This window comes from Zalophus californianus, chromosome 11 (assembly GCF_009762305.2).
Source record: "Zalophus californianus isolate mZalCal1 chromosome 11, mZalCal1.pri.v2, whole genome shotgun sequence".
Classification (NCBI taxonomy): domain Eukaryota; kingdom Metazoa; phylum Chordata; class Mammalia; order Carnivora; family Otariidae; genus Zalophus; species Zalophus californianus.
Genome location: NC_045605.1, coordinates 24,625,472 through 24,646,017, shown reverse-complemented (window position 1 = coordinate 24,646,017; position 20,546 = coordinate 24,625,472). Strand labels below are relative to the sequence as shown.

Below are 20,546 nucleotides of genomic sequence, written 5' to 3'. Positions count from 1 at the left end.
CATCCTCCCATCCATTGCTGGCCTGAACGGAACAAAAGGCAGAGAAGGAGGAATTTGCTCCCTTTTTTTCCTGCCTCACTGTTGAGCTGGACATCTCATCTCATTTTCTCCTGCCTTTAGGCCAGGATTTATACCATTGGCTCCCCTCGTTTGCAAGCGTTTGGACTCAGACTAAGTCATACTGCTGGCTTTCCTGGGTCCCTGGCCCGCAGATGGCACATTGTGGGACTTTTCAGTCTCCATAACTGGGTGAGCCAATTCCGGCAATAAATCTCTCTGTCTTTATATATATGTATATATAAATGCTTATATATATATAAAGCCCAACATACTATATATATAATATATACAGGCATATATATACACACACATATATGTCTGTATATCTTACAGGTTCTGTTTATCTGGAGATCCCTGATATAGATATATATGTATATAGATAGATATCTCTGCTGATTTACTTCTACTCCCCTAGTCCAAACCACCAACATCTCTTCCCTGGACTTAATAACTCACTTCTAACCAATTTCCCCACATCCATTCCTGCCCTTCCTCTATCTTATTCTCCATACTGTAGCCAAATTGATCTTTTAAAAAATTGCAAATAATTTTGCAGCTGCTCTAATTAAAACCTGCCAGTAGCCTCTTTTTGCTGCAGACCCAAACCCTTCCGGTGGCCGGGAGGTGCACCTGGGCTGGCTGCTGCAAGGCTGACCACGCACCTGCCACAGTAGCCTTCTCCCTCGCGCCCCCCCCCCGGCCCTGTCACTTCCTCCCGCACCCCAAGCTCATGCCTTATTCCTGGCTTTTTCACAAGCTGTCCCCTATGTCTAAGGACATTTTCCTTCTAAGCCTTTACCTAGTTCTTGTTTTCTTGTAATACGTTCTCTCAGGGCACTCCGCTCAGAGCAGATCTTGAAATGCTAATTCAACATTAATTGTAGAATTCGTTTTCAGATACCTCCCCTCCTCCCTTGTTCATCTGCTCCCTCTGCGGTGCCCTGACCTGGGTGCTGCACACACTAGGACCTCAGGAATTCCCCCAACACTCCAACCTCTCTGCTGCTGGCTGGCTTCACCCTCGAAACCACAAATCTGTTTGCTGCACTTTCTTACTTCAAAACTCTTCAGTGGCTTCAACTGACCCACGGCTCTACTTGTCAATCATTTCCACTTGGGTGAAGGGGGTCCAGGAGGTTACACAGAACAGCCCATGTCAAGCATGATGTTTTTCTGAAGTTTCACAGTGTGTTTTAAAAATTCATGTGAAGTTTGCATTCCAATCTACAATATCCATTTGGTAAAAAATAGAAATTATGCTTCCCCACAAAATCCACACACACAAAAAGGGATGCTCCAAGAAGCTGTCTCCTAATTCCCGTGGGGCCCCCATATACTGCCATGACTGCCATGTGGTCCCAGGAATGGAAGCATGTAAGTTTGAGAAGGTCAAATTTGATGTTCTTCATAGAAGATGAGGTTGGGGCTCAACCCCACCCCTTTGGTCCACCTTTGTGTTTCCCGCAGGTGCAGTGGATAGTCCCCATTCGTGCTGACAAGTTCTCAGCTCACACACTCAAGGCCATTTTCTCAGTGCAATGAGAGCTTGCTCAGCCAGTGTTCAAGACAGCCCAGTCCTAAAATTTTGGGGATCTTAAACCTCTAGGGCAACCCTTATCTGATGAGGGAAAAGAGTTGGTATGTAAATCCTCCAGCTTCCATTGGTGGGTCATTTATGAGCCAGTTGGGTCTTCCAGGATGACTGTGCTAAGATGTAGTTAGATGTGTGAGAGACTTATAGAGGGTGACAGATAAATGGACTTTGAAGGCTGAGGCAGAGCTTGAAGTTACCTGCATCTGGAGGCTGTCCATCAGTTGCATCCCTGTGGCTGGTTTTGTCACAAAAGGAGATCATTTTCTCCATTTGCAGGGGATGCTAAGCAACTGGCACTTGGTCAGGGGGCGAGCTATAGATCCAAGGCTTGACTGGAGGCCATGATGAGGAAACCGAAAGAGATTGGATTCTTGTTAATGGCAGAATTTGGGGTATGCTGAGTTCTCAGCTGTACCTGGGACAAGGCCAGTGGCCTGAAAAGGCCAGGTTGACTCGTGAGGTTGATGAGAACCTCAGGAGACGTCAGTGTCATAGTGAACCTGCGATGGGCAACCTGAGGCCATCGGCTGCCGGGGCCATGTCAGAGCTCTGTGAGCCCAATGTGGTCTTTCCCATTTCCTAGGGTCACATTAGTGACCACAGTCAATTCAAAAGAGTCCAGGCCCCCAGCACTGCAGTAGCCCCTTGTACCATCTCCCCATCTCCCTGCCGCAAAGATAGCACTGTGCTCCTAGTGCCCGGCTGTCACATGGCTCCTGAACATCCCCTTTTGGGCCAGACCTGAGTTCCCAGTTCCCGATGTGCCCAACTGAGCCATCTTCCCTGTCTGTGCGGTACGGCAGGGTCCCCATCCCTCAACCCAACAGATGGTAGTGGCTGAGCAGGCAAGAAGATCAGAGGGACCTGGTGAAACCCTGGCCTCTCAATGACTTCTGACACGTGACAACTGACTCTCTGCCTCTGATCTGTCCTTCTGGGCACAGGAGTCACCTTGTTGGCCAAGATGGGCCTGCTGCCCAGCTATCCCGCACAAAGAGCACGTGAAGCATGACTGGATTTGGATTTGGTCTCAAATATGTCCCGCATAAAAGGCAATGGTCATTATGACCAACTCAAAGGTCAGTAGGGAAATAGCCACTGTGGAGAACAGTATAGAGGTTACTCAAAAAATTAAAAATGGAATTACTGTAGGATCCAGTAATTCTACCACTGGGTATTTATTTACCCAAAGAAAAGAAAACACTAATTCAAAAAGAGATCAGCACCCCTGTGTTTGTTGCAGCATTCTTTACAATAGCCAAGATATGGAAGCAGCCCAGTTGTCCATCCATAGATGAATGGAAGATGTGGCATATATAGATATGTATATATAATGGGATATTACTCGGCCATAAAAAAGAATGAAATCTTGCCACTTGTGACAATGTAGATGGACCTAGAGGGTATTATACTCTGTCAGACAGAGAAAGACAAATACCATATGATTTCACTCATACGTAGAATTTAAGAAACAAAACAAATGAACAAACCAAGAAAAGAAGAGACAAACCAAAAAATGGACTCTTTTTTTTTAAAAGATTTTATTTATTTATTTGACAGAGAGAGGCACAGCGAGAGAGGGAACACAAGCAGGGGGAGTGGGAGAGGGAGAAGCAGGCTTCCCGCGAAGCAGGGAGCCCAATGCGGGGCTTGATCCCTGGACCCTGGGATCATGACCTGATCCTAAGGCAGATGCTTAATGACTGAGCCACCCAGGCACCCCCAAAAATACAGAGAACAAACTGGTGGTTTCCAGAGGGCAGGTGGGTGGGGGGTGGTGAAATGGGAGAAGGGGATTAAGAGTACACTTATGATGATCACTGAGTAATGTATAGAAGTGTGGAGTCACTATAGTGTACACCTGAAACTAATATAACACTGGCTGTTAACTATACTTCAATTAAAAAAAAGAAGGAAGAAAAGGATATCATGACATCAAGTGAAATACTTGTTTCATTATAGGTGTCCCAGAAGAAGAGAGAGAGAAAAGGCTGGGAAACATATTTGAAGAAGAAAACCAGAATTATGAATTAATGCTCACTGTGGATCCTGGAGGGGTGTGTGTGCCTTGTGCACTGGTGTTGTAAATGTGTGAGTGAAAACATTACCATATATTGGACATGTTCATGAGTCTTGGCTGAAGGATCTTGCTGCAGAAACCGGAGGCACAGCTTCCTGAAAATGGAAGAGTCGTGCTGGATGAACACCCTGGAAATGAAAGGCGCTAACTCATGAGACACGAAGACCATCCTTAAGTGAGTAAGACAAACTCAGTGGAATTCTCTGGAACAGTTCGTTGAAACTGCAGCTGCAGCTGCTTCTGGATTATCTTCCAGAATATGCTATTCTAGGCACAATTAAATGGGGCTGGGGTGGAGTGAGGGGCAGTAATGTGGGAATCAACTGTATTAACTATTGATGAAATTTTCCACCCATGGGTAATTTCTTAAGTTTTCCTCCCTGGGATCTCATATTGGAAAGAAGCCAGTAGCTTCATTCCATACACCTTTCTGCCCACCAGCTATATCATAAGAGTCAACCGTCTTTCCTCCAATTGATGTGAAAATGCAAATCTGTGAGGAGAATATGGAAATTCACTCTTTTAAGCTAGCTACATGTCAGACATCCCAATAGAAACCAACAAGATGACATCAAGTTTAAAAGAATGCTTCAAAAATGGAGATAAAGCATTTAGATGGGCAGTGGAAGCCAAAAGAAATTGCAAAGCTACAAAGTCAAAAGAACTAATGAGGAGAGCAATTCAGAGCCATCTAGATCATATGGCCAGAAAAATAAGCCATATTCAGAAGAAAGAGAAGAAGGTATTAGAGTGAACCCCCGAGAATCCTCTTGTTCAAGGATAGGTCCTCTTGTTTGGCCATTCTGGGGCTGGGGTTCCTGGGAGCAAGCAGCCCAGTGCAGGAGGGACCTTGAAGGATGCACTCTGCTCCAGGTGGGTGAATGAGTGTTGCCTCATGCTGCGTGATCTTGCTGTTTTCACCTCATGACTCTTCCTCGGACTCCTCGTCCAGCATCTCCTCAGAATCCCAGAGGCTCTAGGAGCAGTAGTTGGGTATGGCTCTGGGAGGGTCTCCCTGAATTACCATCCCTCAGAGTGCTGGAAGGCAAGGGGGCATCATGAATTCCTTCTCCAGTTCCTTTATATACCCCTCTTCTCCAGCCCGCCTATTAAATGAAGGAGTTCCTTAAGGATCATTCTTTTTCCATGCTCTTTCTCTGCTCAGTCTGCTCAAGGACCTGCTTCTCTTTCTGTGCTCTTTCCTTCAAGGGCGATCTCATCTGCAGACTCAGCTCTACTTCCCACTTATCCGCTGATGACACTCAAACTCAGAGCTTTTCCTGTTCTGGGCCTCTGAACTCCAGATTTATATATTCAAATGGGAGGCTGGAACTGCTGCTTCTGCAGGGCTTCCGTCTGCGGACCAAGTTTCCAGTTGGGAAATGCTGCCTCCCTCTGGCCATCTGCAGTGATATGGGCAAGTGAGGGCTGTGGGGGACAGGCAGAACACCGCAGCTGAATCAGGACAGGCAGCCTTTCCCCAGGTTCATGATGAACGGTTGTGATTCCTTTGTTTTGTTTTGTTTTGTTTTGTTTTTCTTAGTTGGAGCATGAAAAATATCCTGGGAACTGTGTTCACAATGTAACAAGGGGTGCAATCCATGCCTATGTTTTAGCCAGGAGGAACTCAGTAAAAATCCTCACAATACTCAGACTTGTTCTCTGCATGCTGTGAACCCCACACATCACAGAGGGTAAAATGGCTGATAGTCCACAGGAGGGAGGTTTGCTGGTTGACCAGTTCTCCATAGATTACACTGAGGAGTATGAACATGAGTTGACAGTGGAGGATCCGAAGGTTTTGCCTGGAATTGTCATTGTCTTTTAATAGTGCATTTTAAGTGCATAAATCATGAACACTGATTTGATGTCAAATCATTGATTTTATTTTACTTTTATTTTTTAAAGATTTATTTATTTGCGTGCACGTGAGAGAGATCGTGTGCACACGAGCAGGGGCAGAGGGAGAGAGAGAGAGAGAGAGAGTCCCAAGTAGACTCTGCGCTGAGCTTGGAGCCCAACGTGGGGCTCGATCTCACAACCCTGAGATCACAACCTCAGCCAAAGTCAAGAGTTGGATGCTTAACCGGCTGAGCCACCTGGGCACCCTAGCAAATCATTGATTTTACAGACAAAACCTGCATTTTAAGTCTTTTCTTTCAATAATTTTTCATGAAAATATTCATGTATTTTTACCTGGTCCTCTAGTAACCAACAACATTGGCATTTGTCTGTGTCTATGAAACAGATTAAGACAGTTGGTCAATGAGACAAGTCAGAGCCATCAATCTGAAACCCTCATCACACTTGGCTGCGGGCTCCCAATGGGCAGGGACCACATCTTCTTCAATTCTGTTTCCCCAGCTCCTGGTAGGATGCTCAGAGCACAGAAGGTGCATGTTGAAATGTGCTAAGTGAATGAATGATTGCAAGTTAAATCTGGCCTGGAAGGATGGCCTAGAGAGATTTCTGGGGACAACCTAATTCTTCTGTAAAATCCCTTCTCCTGGACCTTTCTACCAGAAAAGGTTTTTGTTTGTTTTGTTTTGGTTGTATTTTTAAAACAGCCTTATTTTCATATGCAGAGGAGGAAGGAAATGGTAGGTTTAACCTGGCTGGGGGCTAATATCCTTGGAGAAGCCTGCGGAGTGGACATTTCTCTAGCAATGAGGCTCCAGCAGTGGAAGGTAGGAGGGGAGCAGGGAAGTCAGAGTGCCCATGATCGAAGCTAGGAAGAGGGGTCATGAAGGGGAAAGGGAGGAGAAGTGGCATGAGAGCTAGATTTCTTTGGTGTCACACAAAGCAGTCCCAATTTTCAAGATGTTATACACGTTGTCATACACATGAGTAGTGCGTTACAGAATGAAATTTCCTTTTTAAAGTGAAAACTTTAAAGCCTTTGAAGAGACCAGTTTTCTCTTTCACATGCTGCCTGGAAGTGTTGCAATGCAAAGAGCCTGCTATCTACTTGCAAATGAATGTGGAATGAGCTGTCAAGGTCAACGCTATACAGCAGGAAAGCTTCTGGATATTCCTAAGTAGCTGCACGCAGCTTGGCAACCCGCGTAGGTGGCTCCGTGATGCTGCTGGGCAGGCGCAGAGGGAAACGCAACAGGTGGACACGGGTGTGGTTTGCGGCCCTTAAAGGATCCTCACACAATCCGATCGGTATCTGACGCCCAAGGGATGGGCAATAGTACCTGGAATGAATTTGTTCAGAATGGCTCAGAAGAAATAGTACCGAGTTTACAACTTGGAAATATTTATAGAGTATTTAGAGTCAGCTGTGGCTTTTGAGGGCAGCCAGACCGAGCTGCTCAGAAAGCCTCCCACTGTGGCTGATAAACTGTGACCCCCTGGGGAATGACAGGACCGCACATCTGAGCCCACACCATCTCGAAATAGAACCGTGTCCCGTCGGTTGCCCCTCTGACGAAACCCTTTCCGTTGCTTTCCACTGTACTTGGAATACAGCCCACACTCACAGCCATATCTCCCAGTTGGGCATGTCTGAGCCCTGTTCCCCTCCCTCCACCCCGCCCCATGCTGCAGCACCTCCAGCCTTCGTTCCCAGCTTCTTCTAGCTCAGGACTCACACACCTGCTCTTCCCTCTGCCCAGAATCAGACTCTCCCACCACTTTGCCTGATGAGTTCATTCCTCCTCATATCCAAGTCTCAGCTCCAGGGCATCTCCTCGGAGGCAGGTCCAGCGTCCTTCCTCAGGTGCACCTGTGCTGTCCCTGACCTCTGTAGCTCTTTCCTTCACCGCCCTTAGTGCAGACTAACTCTCTCATTCGTTTGTGTCCTTTCCTGTCTCTCTCTGCGCTCGCCACCAGACAGCAGATTCCATGGGGAAGAGGATCCTGTCCGGCTTGGTTGCTGCTGAGTCCACAGGGCCCATGCCTCCTGCTTATGGCACATAGAAGGTGCTCAATAACTTTTTGTTGAATGAAGGAACGTGTAGGAAAATTGAGGCAATGGAAAGGGAGAGAGCCTCTGGACATCGTGTGGAGTCGGCCTGTGGGTTCTGCCACGAGAGAGCTGCTGAAATGCCTAACAGCTCTCCCCCGAGCCTGGAGGGAAGATGTGGTCAGGGGTAAGGTCCAGGTTCTCCTGCCATTGGGGCAACACTGGGATTCTGGGACACATATAAAGAGGAACGGATCCCCCCTCCCCAGGACTTTCTCCTTCTATAAGGAAAGACTGTGAGGGCCCCTGAAGATGGGGTGTGTGCACAGGGCAGAATTCTAGCCTGGAGCTTGATCTGAAGAAGAAGGAGGGTGGGGGGTGCATTGGACACCCACGCCTCTATCCATCAGGGAGCGGTCTGGGTCCCGCTAACACCCTTCCCCTCTTTCATGTCTGTCCTCCAACAGCCACCCCCCCCCCTCCCCCGCCATGAGGGGAACAGGTGGGGGGTGAATTCCTGAATGACTGTGGCTGAACACTTCTTCGGGTTAGGAGAGAAAGCAGTTACCACGCAGGTGTTCAAATCCCGCAGGGCTGACTGCAGTTGCTCCCATGAGGGTGTTCATTTCAGAGGCGATCTGGAACGTGGCAATGACATTCAGTGTGTGCACAAAGGGATCCTAAATGTGCGTACGTGTCACCTACTTTCTTACTACCAGCAGCCTCACCCCCCTCAGCCCTAGATTTTTCCACCTACGTTATTGCCACTTGGTAGAGAAGGAAGCTCAAAGCATATGTTAATGCACTCAAATTCTCATTAATTCCTCCCCTGTGATTTGGGATTTTTGCCTCAACTGAGAAAGTTGAGGTTATTTTAGTAGCAGCTTCTGAGTAAAAGTAAATAGTCTCTTAGAGAAAAAGCAGTGTTTCTGTTTCTGAAACTCCTCCCTAGACATTTATTTGCCATAAAGTAGTCAACATGCCTTATGGCTGGCATCTAGCAGGGCCTAAAGGGATGGCCAGGCTGTGTGCCTCATGCGGGTCGTCTGCCTAGCACAAGCAAAGACTGGGCCTTCTGGGCCAGATTGGGTTTTCCGAGGGTAACATTTAGGTTTTTGCTCCTTTACTAGCAATGTGTGTATAGTTCTCCCTCCCCAAATTGACATCTAGGCTTGACTGGCAAAGTGCCCCTTGAGGGATCCATTTCTTGGCCCTGGACGTCATGTCTCCTTTCTGATCCTGCACAGTATTTGTAGTGTAGTCCCTGGCCAAAAGGCATTCCCGAAGGCAAACAGCCAGCCATTCCCAGAGCTTCCTGACCCTTGCATATGGTTTCTATTTCCCTCACCACCAGGAAGGTAGCTCCCCCACCATATTACCAGGGACTTGGGCCCAAGGCTAATTTGGAGGCCCTGCACCCCCTTTGGCCTTGGTCACATGCACTAATCTGCTTATGCCTTATAGACTGAATGCTTGTGTCCCTACCAAATTCATGTGTTGGAATCCTAACCCCTAATATGATGCTCTCAGGAGGTGGGCCTGTGAAGGGGACCAGACATCTGTGAACCAGAAAACGGGCCCTCACCAGACACCCAGTCTGCCAGAGCCTTGATCTTGGACTTCCCAGACTCCAGAACTGTGAGAAATGTGTGCTTGTTATTTAAGCCAGACAGCCTATGGTATTTTTGTTATAGCAGCCTGAGTGGCCCCAGACAGACCTGGTTACCATGGGCCGCCTCTGAGCCAGACACGGGAAACGCTCCCACGCATGCCAGGGCCACATGGCCCTTTGCGAGTTAAAATATTGTTCCTGGTTCTATATGAATAAGATGGGGAATTATTAGATGGGGAACAACCCTGGCAAGTTGTTTTATCCTTTCAGAATGGTTTGAGGGAGGGAGCATCAGTCAACCTCCTTTGAAAATCTGGACTGTTCTATTCTCATTGCGTTGGCTAGAGTGGAAGAGAAGCCAATCAATCGTAAACCCTCTATGGCTACCAACAGAAACTTTTGGTCTTAACTTGAAAAATCCTGAAGCCCTGTGCTGATGTTAAATATCACAGCTTCCTCTGCCTGTGCCCCGTTGTTCAGCAAGAGCGAACATTTTGCCAATTAGTGCCATGAATGCAGACTGCCAGTCCTGGGGCTCCCTACGGTGGATCTTGTAAAAGTTACTCATTACTGAGGCAATGGAGATTCTGAATATTTAACACTCACGTGTGTGTGAAAATGATTTGGAGAGAGGGAATGAATGATCTGAGAACCCACGCTGCTTATGTTGCTAGCTCTTCACTTTGCCTGCAGGCTGAGCCCTGACCCCAGGTCCCGCTCTCCTCAATCCAGTCTCCTCCCAACCTGTGCCCACACTCTCACCTCCAATCTACTCTGGATACTGAGGTTGCCTTTTTAGACTAATGAGAACAAGAAGGACAAGTTTGCTTCAACTGGCAGTGACTTTGAATGGGAAACCCTGTGGCCATCTACTTAAAATGGGAGAGAGTGTTCTGTAAGATCAAGTCCACTTTATTGGATGAATTTTTTTTTTTTTTTTTTTTTTTTTTTTTTTTTTTTTTTTTTAAGCAGTGCAAGGATGTTCTCTTTAATAAGAAGACTGACAAATCTTACACAGGGAGAAAGAGATTTGACATAGCAGTTTAAGGAGATGTCGTTAGCAAAAAAAACAAGCCAAGCAGAATAAGTGGCTTTTTCCTTCCAGAAAGCAGTAATTCCCCATCTATTTCTTTTCACAGCTCATTAATTCGCTAGGCATCAGAAAAAGGTGTTCCCAATTATCCTGCCACAGAAGATTGCTGGTGGATGGAAGTTGAAGCTCCACAGCACAGCCCAGAAATTGGTGATCTGAAGAGGTGGGGCTCTCCTTACTCCTGCCCCAGCTTAGGAGATGTCCTGGAGGTGGGTGCTATGCACGCTGATGGCCTCTCTGTATTTGCTTGGGAGCCACTTGGCTCACAGGCCCTGCCTATTATCATCTGTGGCCTTGAGCAAACGAATTAACCTCTCTGCACCTCACTTCTCTCATTGGTAACAAGGGGTTACTAAGAGCTTCTCTGTAGCATTTGAGAATTAAGTGCAGTCATCCAGGTGAGGTGCCTAACCCACTGCTGGGCACATAGTAGGTGCTCCGGAAAGGGCATATGTGCAGATCTGTGTTCAGGGCATCTTAGGACACAAACGGCAACTTTTTTGTGTGTGTTTTTGTTTTCGGCAATTTCAGTACAAAAATTTCAAGTTGCTATGGCCCTCACGTGGGACACATGGTGGAGGCAGACTGCAAAGCAGGGCCTGGGGTAAGGACTGTGAAAGAAGGTGCCCAGTTGTTGCAGGCGGTGAGCAAGGGGGGTTCTCCCCAGAGAGACACGGGCTTTTTCCTCCTCCAGCAAGGTCAACGGCTCAGGCCAGGATCTTAAAGCAGCAGAAGGAAATGACAGGATGTGGGTTCTGGTTGCCCAAAGGTGGCCTCTGAAGGCAGGGGTCCCAGGCAACACCCATTCTACCTGGTCTGGAAACAAGGTCCTGGGCGATACTGTCAACCACTATCGCGTGTCAGACTCACGGGGAGCTTACCTTCTTCTGAGTTCTCGGGGACTCCTCCCTTATAGGCGATGATTTCAGAGAGGGAGGTCTTGGAAGCTAAGACAGGAAGTTAGCTTCCAACGCTTTCAGGGACTGACCTGTGAGATCCTGCTTTGGGATTTGGGAGATGCTGAAGCCCATGGGAGTTACCAGTGGGCTCACCTTATAGACTGGCTTAGCTCAGCTCTGTGACCCATCACAAGTGATGCGTGGGCTCAGAGTTCTGTAGCTCAGGGCTATGACCCACATATGACTGGTGTGGGATGGACGGAAATTCTGGCCCTCATCGGACTTTACACTTAGTGAGTGCGTGTTTACACAAGAACTTCCAGAAAACTATCTGAAGGATGTTTCTAACTTCAGTTGTATCAACTGGACATGAAGAAGGATTTCCTTGGGATATGAAAGGCAGTCTTCCTGCATTTGAATTTTCATGAGAGAAAGCAGCTAATATGACTAATCGCAGTGCTGTGGGCTCTGACCTCTCAGGGAGCTGGGATGTACTGATCTCATCTGCTTCTCGGCTTCTATAGTTGGCGGGGACATGATAGGGCCCGGGTTCATGGAGGCTGCCGCAGAGTTTGAGAACTGAGGAGTGGCTTGCTGTCCCCATCCTTACTTACCTGCCTCACTGAGAAGCACTGATGGGTTTTGACTAAGGCCGGTTTTAGATCTGGCTGGGGGGTGGGGGTGGGGGGGTGAGGAAATCGTCCTGCTGTGCAAGCCGCAGGTCCGCCAGGCCCAGGGTGAGTGCTGACCCCCCACTGAGAGTTGCAGCTGTAGGTCCTCCCACCCCCCAAGGCATCCCTAGATTCCTGATAGCGTGGAGTTCCCCACCAGGGTGCTCAAGGCTGCCTGCTTCCTTTTTCCATGGGGGCAGGATTCCAGTGCATTCTCTATTCCCTCCGGACCTGCTTCCCCACAGAAAAACGCCTGGAATCAGGATTCAGCCCCATGCCCGGGGAAGGAAGGGCCCCGCTTGCTCCCTGTGTCCCTGAGCCTCCTCTCAAGATCCAGGTCCTCCTCTCCAAATCCACAGGCCCCAGCACAAGGATCCCCTTCCTCTGCGTATGGCAGCCCCACGAGAGGTAGCTTCCCATCTCAGGCGGCCTGTCTCCTCTTCTCACCAGCCTCTGGACCTAGAACACCCAGCCTGAGGTGACGTGGGCCTGAGATCCCAAAGCCATCCCCTTTGCTCCGCCTTAACCTCTGCCTCACTCAGGTGCTGTGCTCACTCCCAGGGAAGGTGCCTCGGAGCAAGCAGGTAAATGCTTCCATTATCAAAGGCAAGCTGAGAGCTGTGAAACTCATAATTCTGTGGCTCCATAATTCTGTGGCCAGGAAACATTTGCGACCTCTCTCCAGATCTAGGTCAGCTAATCAGGAGCCCGTTGGCCTCAACACATACCAGACGTGCCTCATTGACATGACAATGCACCCTGTCCGCTCCACCAGACCTTAAAAGAAAAGCCCTTGCAAGTTGTCCTCTTTAAGGCTCTTCTCTGCTCTCTTTTCTCTCTTGAGGCTCACCGGCTCCCCGATTCCCCCACAGATTGCCCTCACCCGTTTCCACCCCTTCCCCCTTCTGAGGCCTCATGTGGACTCTCCCGGCCCAGTCTGTGGGGAGGAGGCCCAGGGGCTTCTTCTCAGCTGAGCCTGAAGGCCAGGTCACCCCAGGTGGGGGGGGGGAGCCCCCTCTCTGTGCCTCCCATCCACCTCCCCCCGGATAGGGGCGCTGAGCCCGAGTCAGAATATCTCTGCAGTGATTGGTGGGGATGCTTATTTTAAACATTTAATTCCTTGCCCCTCTGTTTTCCTTCCCCCTCCTGGTTTCAGTTCTGACTGGCTCATCTTGCCTTCGGAACCCCAGCTTTCTCCATGGATCACACCCCAGGCTGAGGCGGTGGAAGAGAGCTACAGTGAAGGTTATCAGTACTTTGAGATTCTGGGGCCAAAAGTACCAGAAAAGAACGGGCTGCTAGGTTCTCCGTTGGGTGGGAGCAGCGGGCCACCGTGCGGTCGGGAATGGCGAGGACGCAGCTGACGACAGCTCTCCATGTGCGCAGGGGTGCACTGTGGCCCAAGCCACCTTCTGAGGGTCACTGTGAGGAGATCGGTTATCTGGTAGGCTACGTGCGACGCGCAGAATACAGCAGGGAAGACGCACATGCTTCACAGATGATAAGAGACCATTAGGGCCCCGTCCTCCATGGCTCTCAGGCAGTGGACACTGGGCTGGGAGCTGACAGGGACTGCCTGCCTGACTCGCATGGACCTTGACACATGAGGTCTGCGAGCTCACCCTGGGACCAGGGGTGGCGCTTCCAGGTGGGCAGAATCTCTCCACGCGGAACCCACAGCAAGCCTCGGGGTGGTAGGAATGGGGTGGGGGACAGCCCTCTCCAGGTGTCAGCCCCTGAGGGGAGCTGCTGGTCGGTCTGTGAGACCCAAGCAGGGAGGTGACCCCGGCCAGTGGGACGTGTGTGCAGAGACAGAGGCTGCCCTGTAACTCTCACTGTGGGGAACCCCATCCCAGCCTGGCCCTGAGCCGCACTGATGGAAGCTGGGAGCGGAGAGGCAGGGCTGCCTCAGGCGCCCAGGCGCGGGGCCACCTGCTCAGGGAGGCCTGAGCTGGGAGATTCCAGGAAGGGATATACTGTTCCTCCCCACAGAGCCTGGATGGCTCCTGGGCCCCCCAACAGCGCACTCAGCTCCTTCACCCCTCCTCCCCCTGGCTCTGCAGCAGGTGCTGTGCTCAGAGGCCAGGGAGGGGAGGTTGGGGGGCAAGTACAGTCCTCACACGGAGCCCCTGTTCTCCCGGGACTCACTCAGCCCCTCAGGCTCGTCCTCTCCCTCCTGCTCGGCCTCTGTTTCAGCACAGCCCCCCGGCAGGGGCGGGCTCGGGAGGTACTGGAGGAGCCGGCCTTCCCGCTGCATTTCTGCCAGCTCCTTGGCACAGCAGCTGGGCGTGTTGGTCTCGTACGTGTCATGGAAGGTGTTGTAGTCCACCTCGTAGAAACCCTTTTCCAACGTGAGGACTGGTGTGAATCGGTGGCCCCAGAGCACCTCGGTATCCATGTAGGAGCTCCGTGCTTGGCAAGTCATGCCTGTGGGGACAGAGGGCACAGGGATTAGGTGTGGCCACCGCTAGCCATCCATCATCCACCCATCCATCCATCAGCCAGCCAGCCAGCATTTGTTGTACCTCTGCTTGGGCTAAGCACCCCGGAGGTGTAGAGCTGAATAAGACAGTCCTTGCCCTGGAGGAGTTCAAGGTGTGCTAGAGGCAGAACGTTAGAAACTAACATGTGAGATTCTGGGGTAGGTTCCTAGAGACCGGAGTGGGTAATTCTGGAATAGCTAGAGCCAGGGACGTGGTTCCTGAGAAGAGCATTAAGGTCTCAAAGATTGAGACACAAAAGAGGCAGGAAAAGGGTTTGAACAAAGATAAATTAGGGTGCCTGGGTGGCTCAGTTGGTTGAGCGGCTGCCTTCGGCTCAGGTCATGATCCTGGAGTCCCAAGATCGAGTCCCGCTTCGGGCTCCCCGCTCATCAGGGAGTCTGCTTCTCCCTCTGCCCCTTCCCCCTCTTGGGTGCTCTCTCTCTCATTCTCGCCCTCTCAAATAAATAAACAAAATCTTAAAAAAAAAGTTTAAAATAAAAAAAATTTAAAAAAAAGAAATTCAGATGGAGTGAATGTAAAGAAGCTGACCATCTTGTAGGGCACGCAGGGATTGTTTGGGGTAGACACATATGGGCAGAAGCCTCTCTCTCTCTCTCTCTCTCTCTCTCTCTCGCACACACACACACCCCTTGGCTCCTTGATTGCAGCATGCTCCAAAGCCTCCATTCCCTGTCTCCTCAGCCCTCGCTTGCCTATGTTATTTTTAGGTGTTGCTTTCTCTCCAGGGAGGAAGGCAGCTTTGTTTATGGATGAAGAAGCCTCTGTGCTTGGGGTCACAGGAAAACAGCTTGCTGATATTTAATCTTCTGGCCAAGGAAGGTACTGGCGTGTGCTCTCGGGAACGAAGGAGAAGCTGGCTCCAGCTTCCCAGGATGGGCTTTCTCTGGCAGGGGCCTCGTGCACACCAGACCCGAGTGCAAGGCTGCTTCCCACCCATTTGTGCTCCGGTGCTGGGCACCCCCGAGGTGCCCCCCACACTGTGGGCTTGCAGCCTGCTCTCCTCTCCCTGGGTCTGGCCTGGGCCAGGCCTTTCCCTGCAGTCCTCCCCAGTCACGTCTCAGCAGAGGCCCCGAGCTGGGCATTGAGCAGCCTAGACCCCGACCAGGTGTCTACAGGCTTGGGGGCCTCAGGAAAGACAGCGGGACAAGACCCCACGGTAACCTGTGGGACACATCTCCTGGAGGCTTTCCTGATTTGTTTTACCCCTTGGGATGTAGCAGTGGACCCCCTGTATCGAGAGACCCTACCTATGTCCCTGGCACTCATCTTCCCATGCATTTGGGAAGGAAAGAAGCCCCTATGGGTGCCAGGCACCGTGCTTTACGTATGATAATCCATCGAATCGTCCAATCTCCCCAACGACCCCATGAGTTGTATTATGCTCATTTTGGTGACGAGTTAAGCAACTTGCCCAGACACACACAGGCAGGCTATGGCAGGGCTGTGCCCGTCCAAACTCGGCCTGAATCAACAGCACATGCTCTGCTCTGTAATGTGGCCATCAAGCCACCACAGTCGCCGAGATGAGAACAGATGTGGGTGGGGGTTCTCCTTCCCTTGTCTTCCGGGGGCCCCCTGCACTCAAGGGAGGAGAGGAGGTCAACTAGACAGGGCAGGTCATCTGGGGACCACTGACATTGAAGGATACTCAGGGGAAGGACCAGTTCAGCTGGGTCACCACCTGATCCCTCCACGGTAGGTGGCAGTAAAGGCACGGGGGGACTGTAAGGCACAACTCTCCTGTTTGTCCCCACATCTCTGACCTGACCCCTCCTTTGTGGCCTCAGAGTGGTGCTCTTCCCCCAGAAACTCAGCCGGTGTTCTGCTCCCGAGCCCAGCACCAAGGGCAGCATGACCTGTGAGCCCCCAGCTCTGCTGCAGGCTTCCTGCATCCTGGCTGTCCTTGGCCCCAGGGGCTCCCTCGGCTGCCACCATATGCTGCCTGGCCAGGCTCCAGCTCCCAGCAGATGGCCGAGCAGCCCCCTCCGTGCCAGTCCCCGGAGCCTATTCGCACCCCCAGCCAGGTCCCACGGGCTCCGGCCACATGAGAAGGTGTGTGGATGCCCCATCTGAGTTTCCCGCACAGGAACCAGCTTCCCGAAAGGTAAGGAAGGCTTGTTTGGCCATCTTTGTGACTGGCCCCTGAAATTTCAACACTTAAGATTCGTAAGTGAAAGACCTGAATCAAACACCATCTGCATGAAGTGCTGGGTGATGCAGCATCTACGTCTGTTAAATGGGATTGGCGTGGTCTCCAGTGTTCCTGCAGGAATTGGAAAAATGCGTATCATTCTGAGCCTGAGTGAGTTTTCTACAAGTGCTCAGTCTACCGGGTGACAAGAAGAGAGGGAAAGAGGAAGAAAGGCAGTAAGAAGCAGGGTGCAGGGATCTGCGGGAGGGCTCCTCTCCCCAGGAGTTCAGGCAGGAGTGGTGGGACCGGGGTCTTGTGCTCCGCTGGCCTCGGGCTCCCTGGAGCCCTGCACCGAGGCCTTGGCCTTGAGGAATGTTGGAAGTTCCTGGCTGCCGGGTGCCCGTGAGAGTTGGCAGCTGAGGAGGGAGGTGCCGGGCTGGCCACGAAGAGGGCATCTTGCTTGGGCCTATGTGGATGCAGATGGACTGGTTTCGGCTCGTCCCCTGTTCACTCAGCCAGCCTTCCACAGGAAAGCTCAGGGACAGCCTTCCTGCGGGGGGCGGAGGCGGGGGGAGGGAGGCAGCCAGAAGAGCTGCCCTCACAGGTCTGGGGTATAGACACCTCTTCAAAAAGAGTATTCTGTGACTTCGGGAAGCTTTATGTTTGGGAAATCACAGAGTGATTCATGGCATGTAGAGACACCACAAAGTCCTACTGTGAAGAAGCCTGTGCACTCTGTTTCACTGTATTTCTCCAAGTCACCTGATCACAGGACTCTTTTTGGGTAAACACATGCCCCGGGATGTGGTGGAGCAAGATAGCCTGTTGAAAACAAAGGCCAGCTTTGAGGTCCCCTGCCTTCCCAGGCATCCCGGCTCTATGACTTGCTCTTGGACGAAACTAGACTGATAACTTGCCTGTCTGTGCCTCTGTTTCTTTTTCTGTAACCTAAGGAACATCATCTTACAGGGGTTGGGAAGGCATTAAGTGCAATACCATATGTTTAAAGTTTAGAAGTATGTCCAGAAGTTAGAGCATTCAGTAAACATTAGCTGTTGTTATCACTGCATCTTGATTGAATGACAACACCCCTCAGATCACAGTTAGAGATTGGGCCGGCTGAGAATCCCAGGATTCTCAGGCACCAATTGCCGTCTTCTAGCCCTGGTGGCCTAGGTTCCCAGCACATGGGAGGGTCCTGTGGCCAAGGAAGATAAAGTGTCTTACCTGTTGCCTCCACCATCCCTTCTAGAATGACCACGACTTCAAACTCCTCCTGATCCAGCTGGGCCCGGGACATCTCCCAGAAAGGGCTCTTCTCGTTGATCTCATGGGAGATGATGAGTGGAGACACCAGGAAGAGACGGTCATCACCAGTGTCGAAGCCCACGTTGATGTCCGTCTGGTTCAGGGGGATGAACTCTCCTTCTTTGGTCTGCCGGGACTTGATGAGCTTGGCACGAATGGAGGCCTCCACAATGTGGGAGTTACGAAGGTCACCCACCCGGAACATGAGGCAGAGTTTCTCGTCCCTCATGGAGATGACCGCATTGTTGGAAAACATGAGGGTCTCTGCTCTCTTCTTTGGCTGACTGATCTTGACAAACATGCACCCCACCATGAAGGCATTGACGATGGAGCCGAGGATGGCCTGGACCAAGAGAAGTATGATCCCCTCCGGACACTTCTCTGTGATCACCCGAAAGCCATACCCGATGGTGGTCTCTGTCTCAATGGAGAACAGGAAGGCAGACACAAAGCCACTGAGGTTTTCAACACAAGGAATCCACTCTTGGTCACCAACATGGTCCAGATCACCCCGGATGTAAGCGATCAGCCACCAAATGAAACCGAAGAACAGCCAAGTGATGGTATAGACCATGGTGAAGACAAGCAGGTTGAAGCGCCATTTGAGGTCCACAAGGGTGGTGAAGAGATCGCTCAGGTATCGGTAGGTTTCTTGGACGTTGCCATGGTGGACGTTGCACTTGCCACTCTTTTCCATGTAGCGCTGGCGGGGCTTCTTGCCTTCTGTTAGCAGGCGAGTACGGTCGGTGGCAATGGGGATGTAATCGCGGGCCTGTTTGGGGATCTTCTTCGGGTCCCTGGGAGTGACCCCAATCTCCATATCCTGGTTCATAGCATTCCTAGAATCGCCAGCCATAGCTGGGATGTGTGAGTTAAAAAAGACATCATCAGAGAAGGGGGCTGTGTTGATTCATAGAAACACAAGATTTCAAGGTCACTCCTGCCTCTGTGCTCTCAAGGGTCCTCATCTAGTGCACCGTGGAGCCTACTGCAGAGTCCTCAAGGGCAGAGACCATTTTTTTTTTATATTATTTGCTTGTATCCCTGGTATCTCCTACAGATTCTAGCATATAACAGCACCTCAATAGTTGTTTGTTGAATGAATAAATATGTAGGTGCAAACCACACATGGTGTTGAAAGGATTTAAGAAATCTGGGAGCAATTAAGAAAATAATAATCGCAACAATTTATTAAGTGCCTGCTCTAGTCCACGCAGTACACCCAGACGGTCACTTGTTATCACAGCAACTGGTCGGAGTTGGAGCTTGATCTCCCGTATGTAAACACTGATTGCATATGCATCATATTTATTTCTCAGAGTCTCTCCCCCTCCATTAGAATGTAACCTCCACGGGGCACAGGTATGTCTGTTTTGTTCCCTCATACATTCCAAATACCCAGAGGGTAGCCCAGAACATACTGTATACTCCAAAAGCACTTGTTGAATAAATGAATGAATAAATAAAAAAATAAATAAGAACCCCAAAAAGGTAAGTGGTTAAGTGATAACCTGGGCCACCAAACACTTACCTGGCAGAGTGGATATCTGGATTCCTGCTCACAGGGCCCAGAGCCTGTGCTTTCTTCTTTATATCTCCCTGTCTCCTTTCTTTATGTCTCAGATCTTAGCAGCAGACGGAAAGGAAAAGGCAGTGAGTGTCTGATTCACCATGTGGTCACTCCTACCATCTGAGGGGGGGAGTCTGTGGCTGTCTGAGCACTTACGAATATGACAAATCGTTGTGTAGACCCACCATTAAAAATCTTGACACAGTAATTCCCTGCCTTCTAAAAACCTGAAATGGACAAGATATTAATGCCCCTAAGGGTTTCAAAAGGCCTATAAACTTATATGTGAAATCAAAAACAAACAAATGAAAGCCAAACTCACAGATACGGAGAACAGATTGGTGGTTGCCAGGGAGAGGTTGTACAGGGCGAGTGAAATGGGTAAGGTGGTCACGAGGTACAAACTTCTAGTTGCAAATGAAGTCCTGGGGATGTGATGTATAGCGTGCCTATTATAGTTAATGATACTGTGCTGTATATCTGAAAGAAGCCGAGAGAGTAGATCTTCAAGTCTTCATCACAAAAAAAAATTGTAATTATATATGGTGCCGAATGTGAACTAAACTAACCGTGGTGATCATTTCCCAAAATATACATATATCAAGTCATTATGTTATACCCCTTAAACTAATACAGCATTACATGTCTGTTATCTCAATAAAATATCTGAATAAAAAATTACTTTTCAAAAAGGCTGTACCATGTTTTGGAGTATATGCCCCACCTTAAAGAAACACCCAGACACCTGCATTGGTCCACTGTTTTTCTGATATTCCGCTCACTCCCACTGAAAATACTTTAAGACTCTGATGCGGCTAGGAAAGACCATGAGACTCTCCACAGCTAATAATCACAGCTTAAATTTCTGAGCGTTCACAAGCCAGGCACTGTGCTGAGAAATTTATATCCATTAGCTCATTTATAATCCTCACAATAAAGTTATTAAAGAAGAACTGCTATTATCCCTCTAATCTTCAGGCAGAGACAATGAAGCTCAAGTAGTTAAGTGGCTGAGTTAGGGTTTGAATCTAGGTTCATCGGCTCCAGCCTGGGGTCTCACAGTACCCACCATACAGTGGCTTGCAGACATTGATGTTCTGTGGCTCCTGCTTAG

At 49.9% G+C, this 20,546-nt stretch overlaps 1 protein-coding gene across 6 annotated transcripts in view; it reads right to left on the bottom strand.

Moving 5' to 3' along the window:
* Window positions 1-10,202: 10,202 nt before the first annotated feature.
* KCNJ5 (potassium inwardly rectifying channel subfamily J member 5) overlaps window positions 10,203-20,546 on the bottom strand; it is a 28,388-nt gene continuing 18,044 nt past the window's right edge. For 2 of the 6 annotated variants that reach the window (XM_027580570.2, XM_027580567.2), the window contains 4 exons: window positions 19,755-19,912; window positions 19,394-19,659; window positions 17,782-18,720; window positions 10,203-14,346 (listed from right to left, as the gene is read on the bottom strand). In XM_027580570.2, the coding sequence (XP_027436371.1) occupies window positions 14,036-14,346; window positions 17,782-18,718 (1,248 nt within the window). In that variant the 5' untranslated portion in view covers window positions 18,719-18,720; window positions 19,394-19,659; window positions 19,755-19,912 and the 3' untranslated portion in view covers window positions 10,203-14,035. The remainder of the gene's footprint in view (window positions 14,347-17,781; window positions 18,721-19,393; window positions 19,660-19,754; window positions 19,913-20,546) is intronic. The other 4 variants (XM_027580569.2, XM_027580568.2, XM_027580571.2 and 1 more) reach the window with 4 other exon arrangements.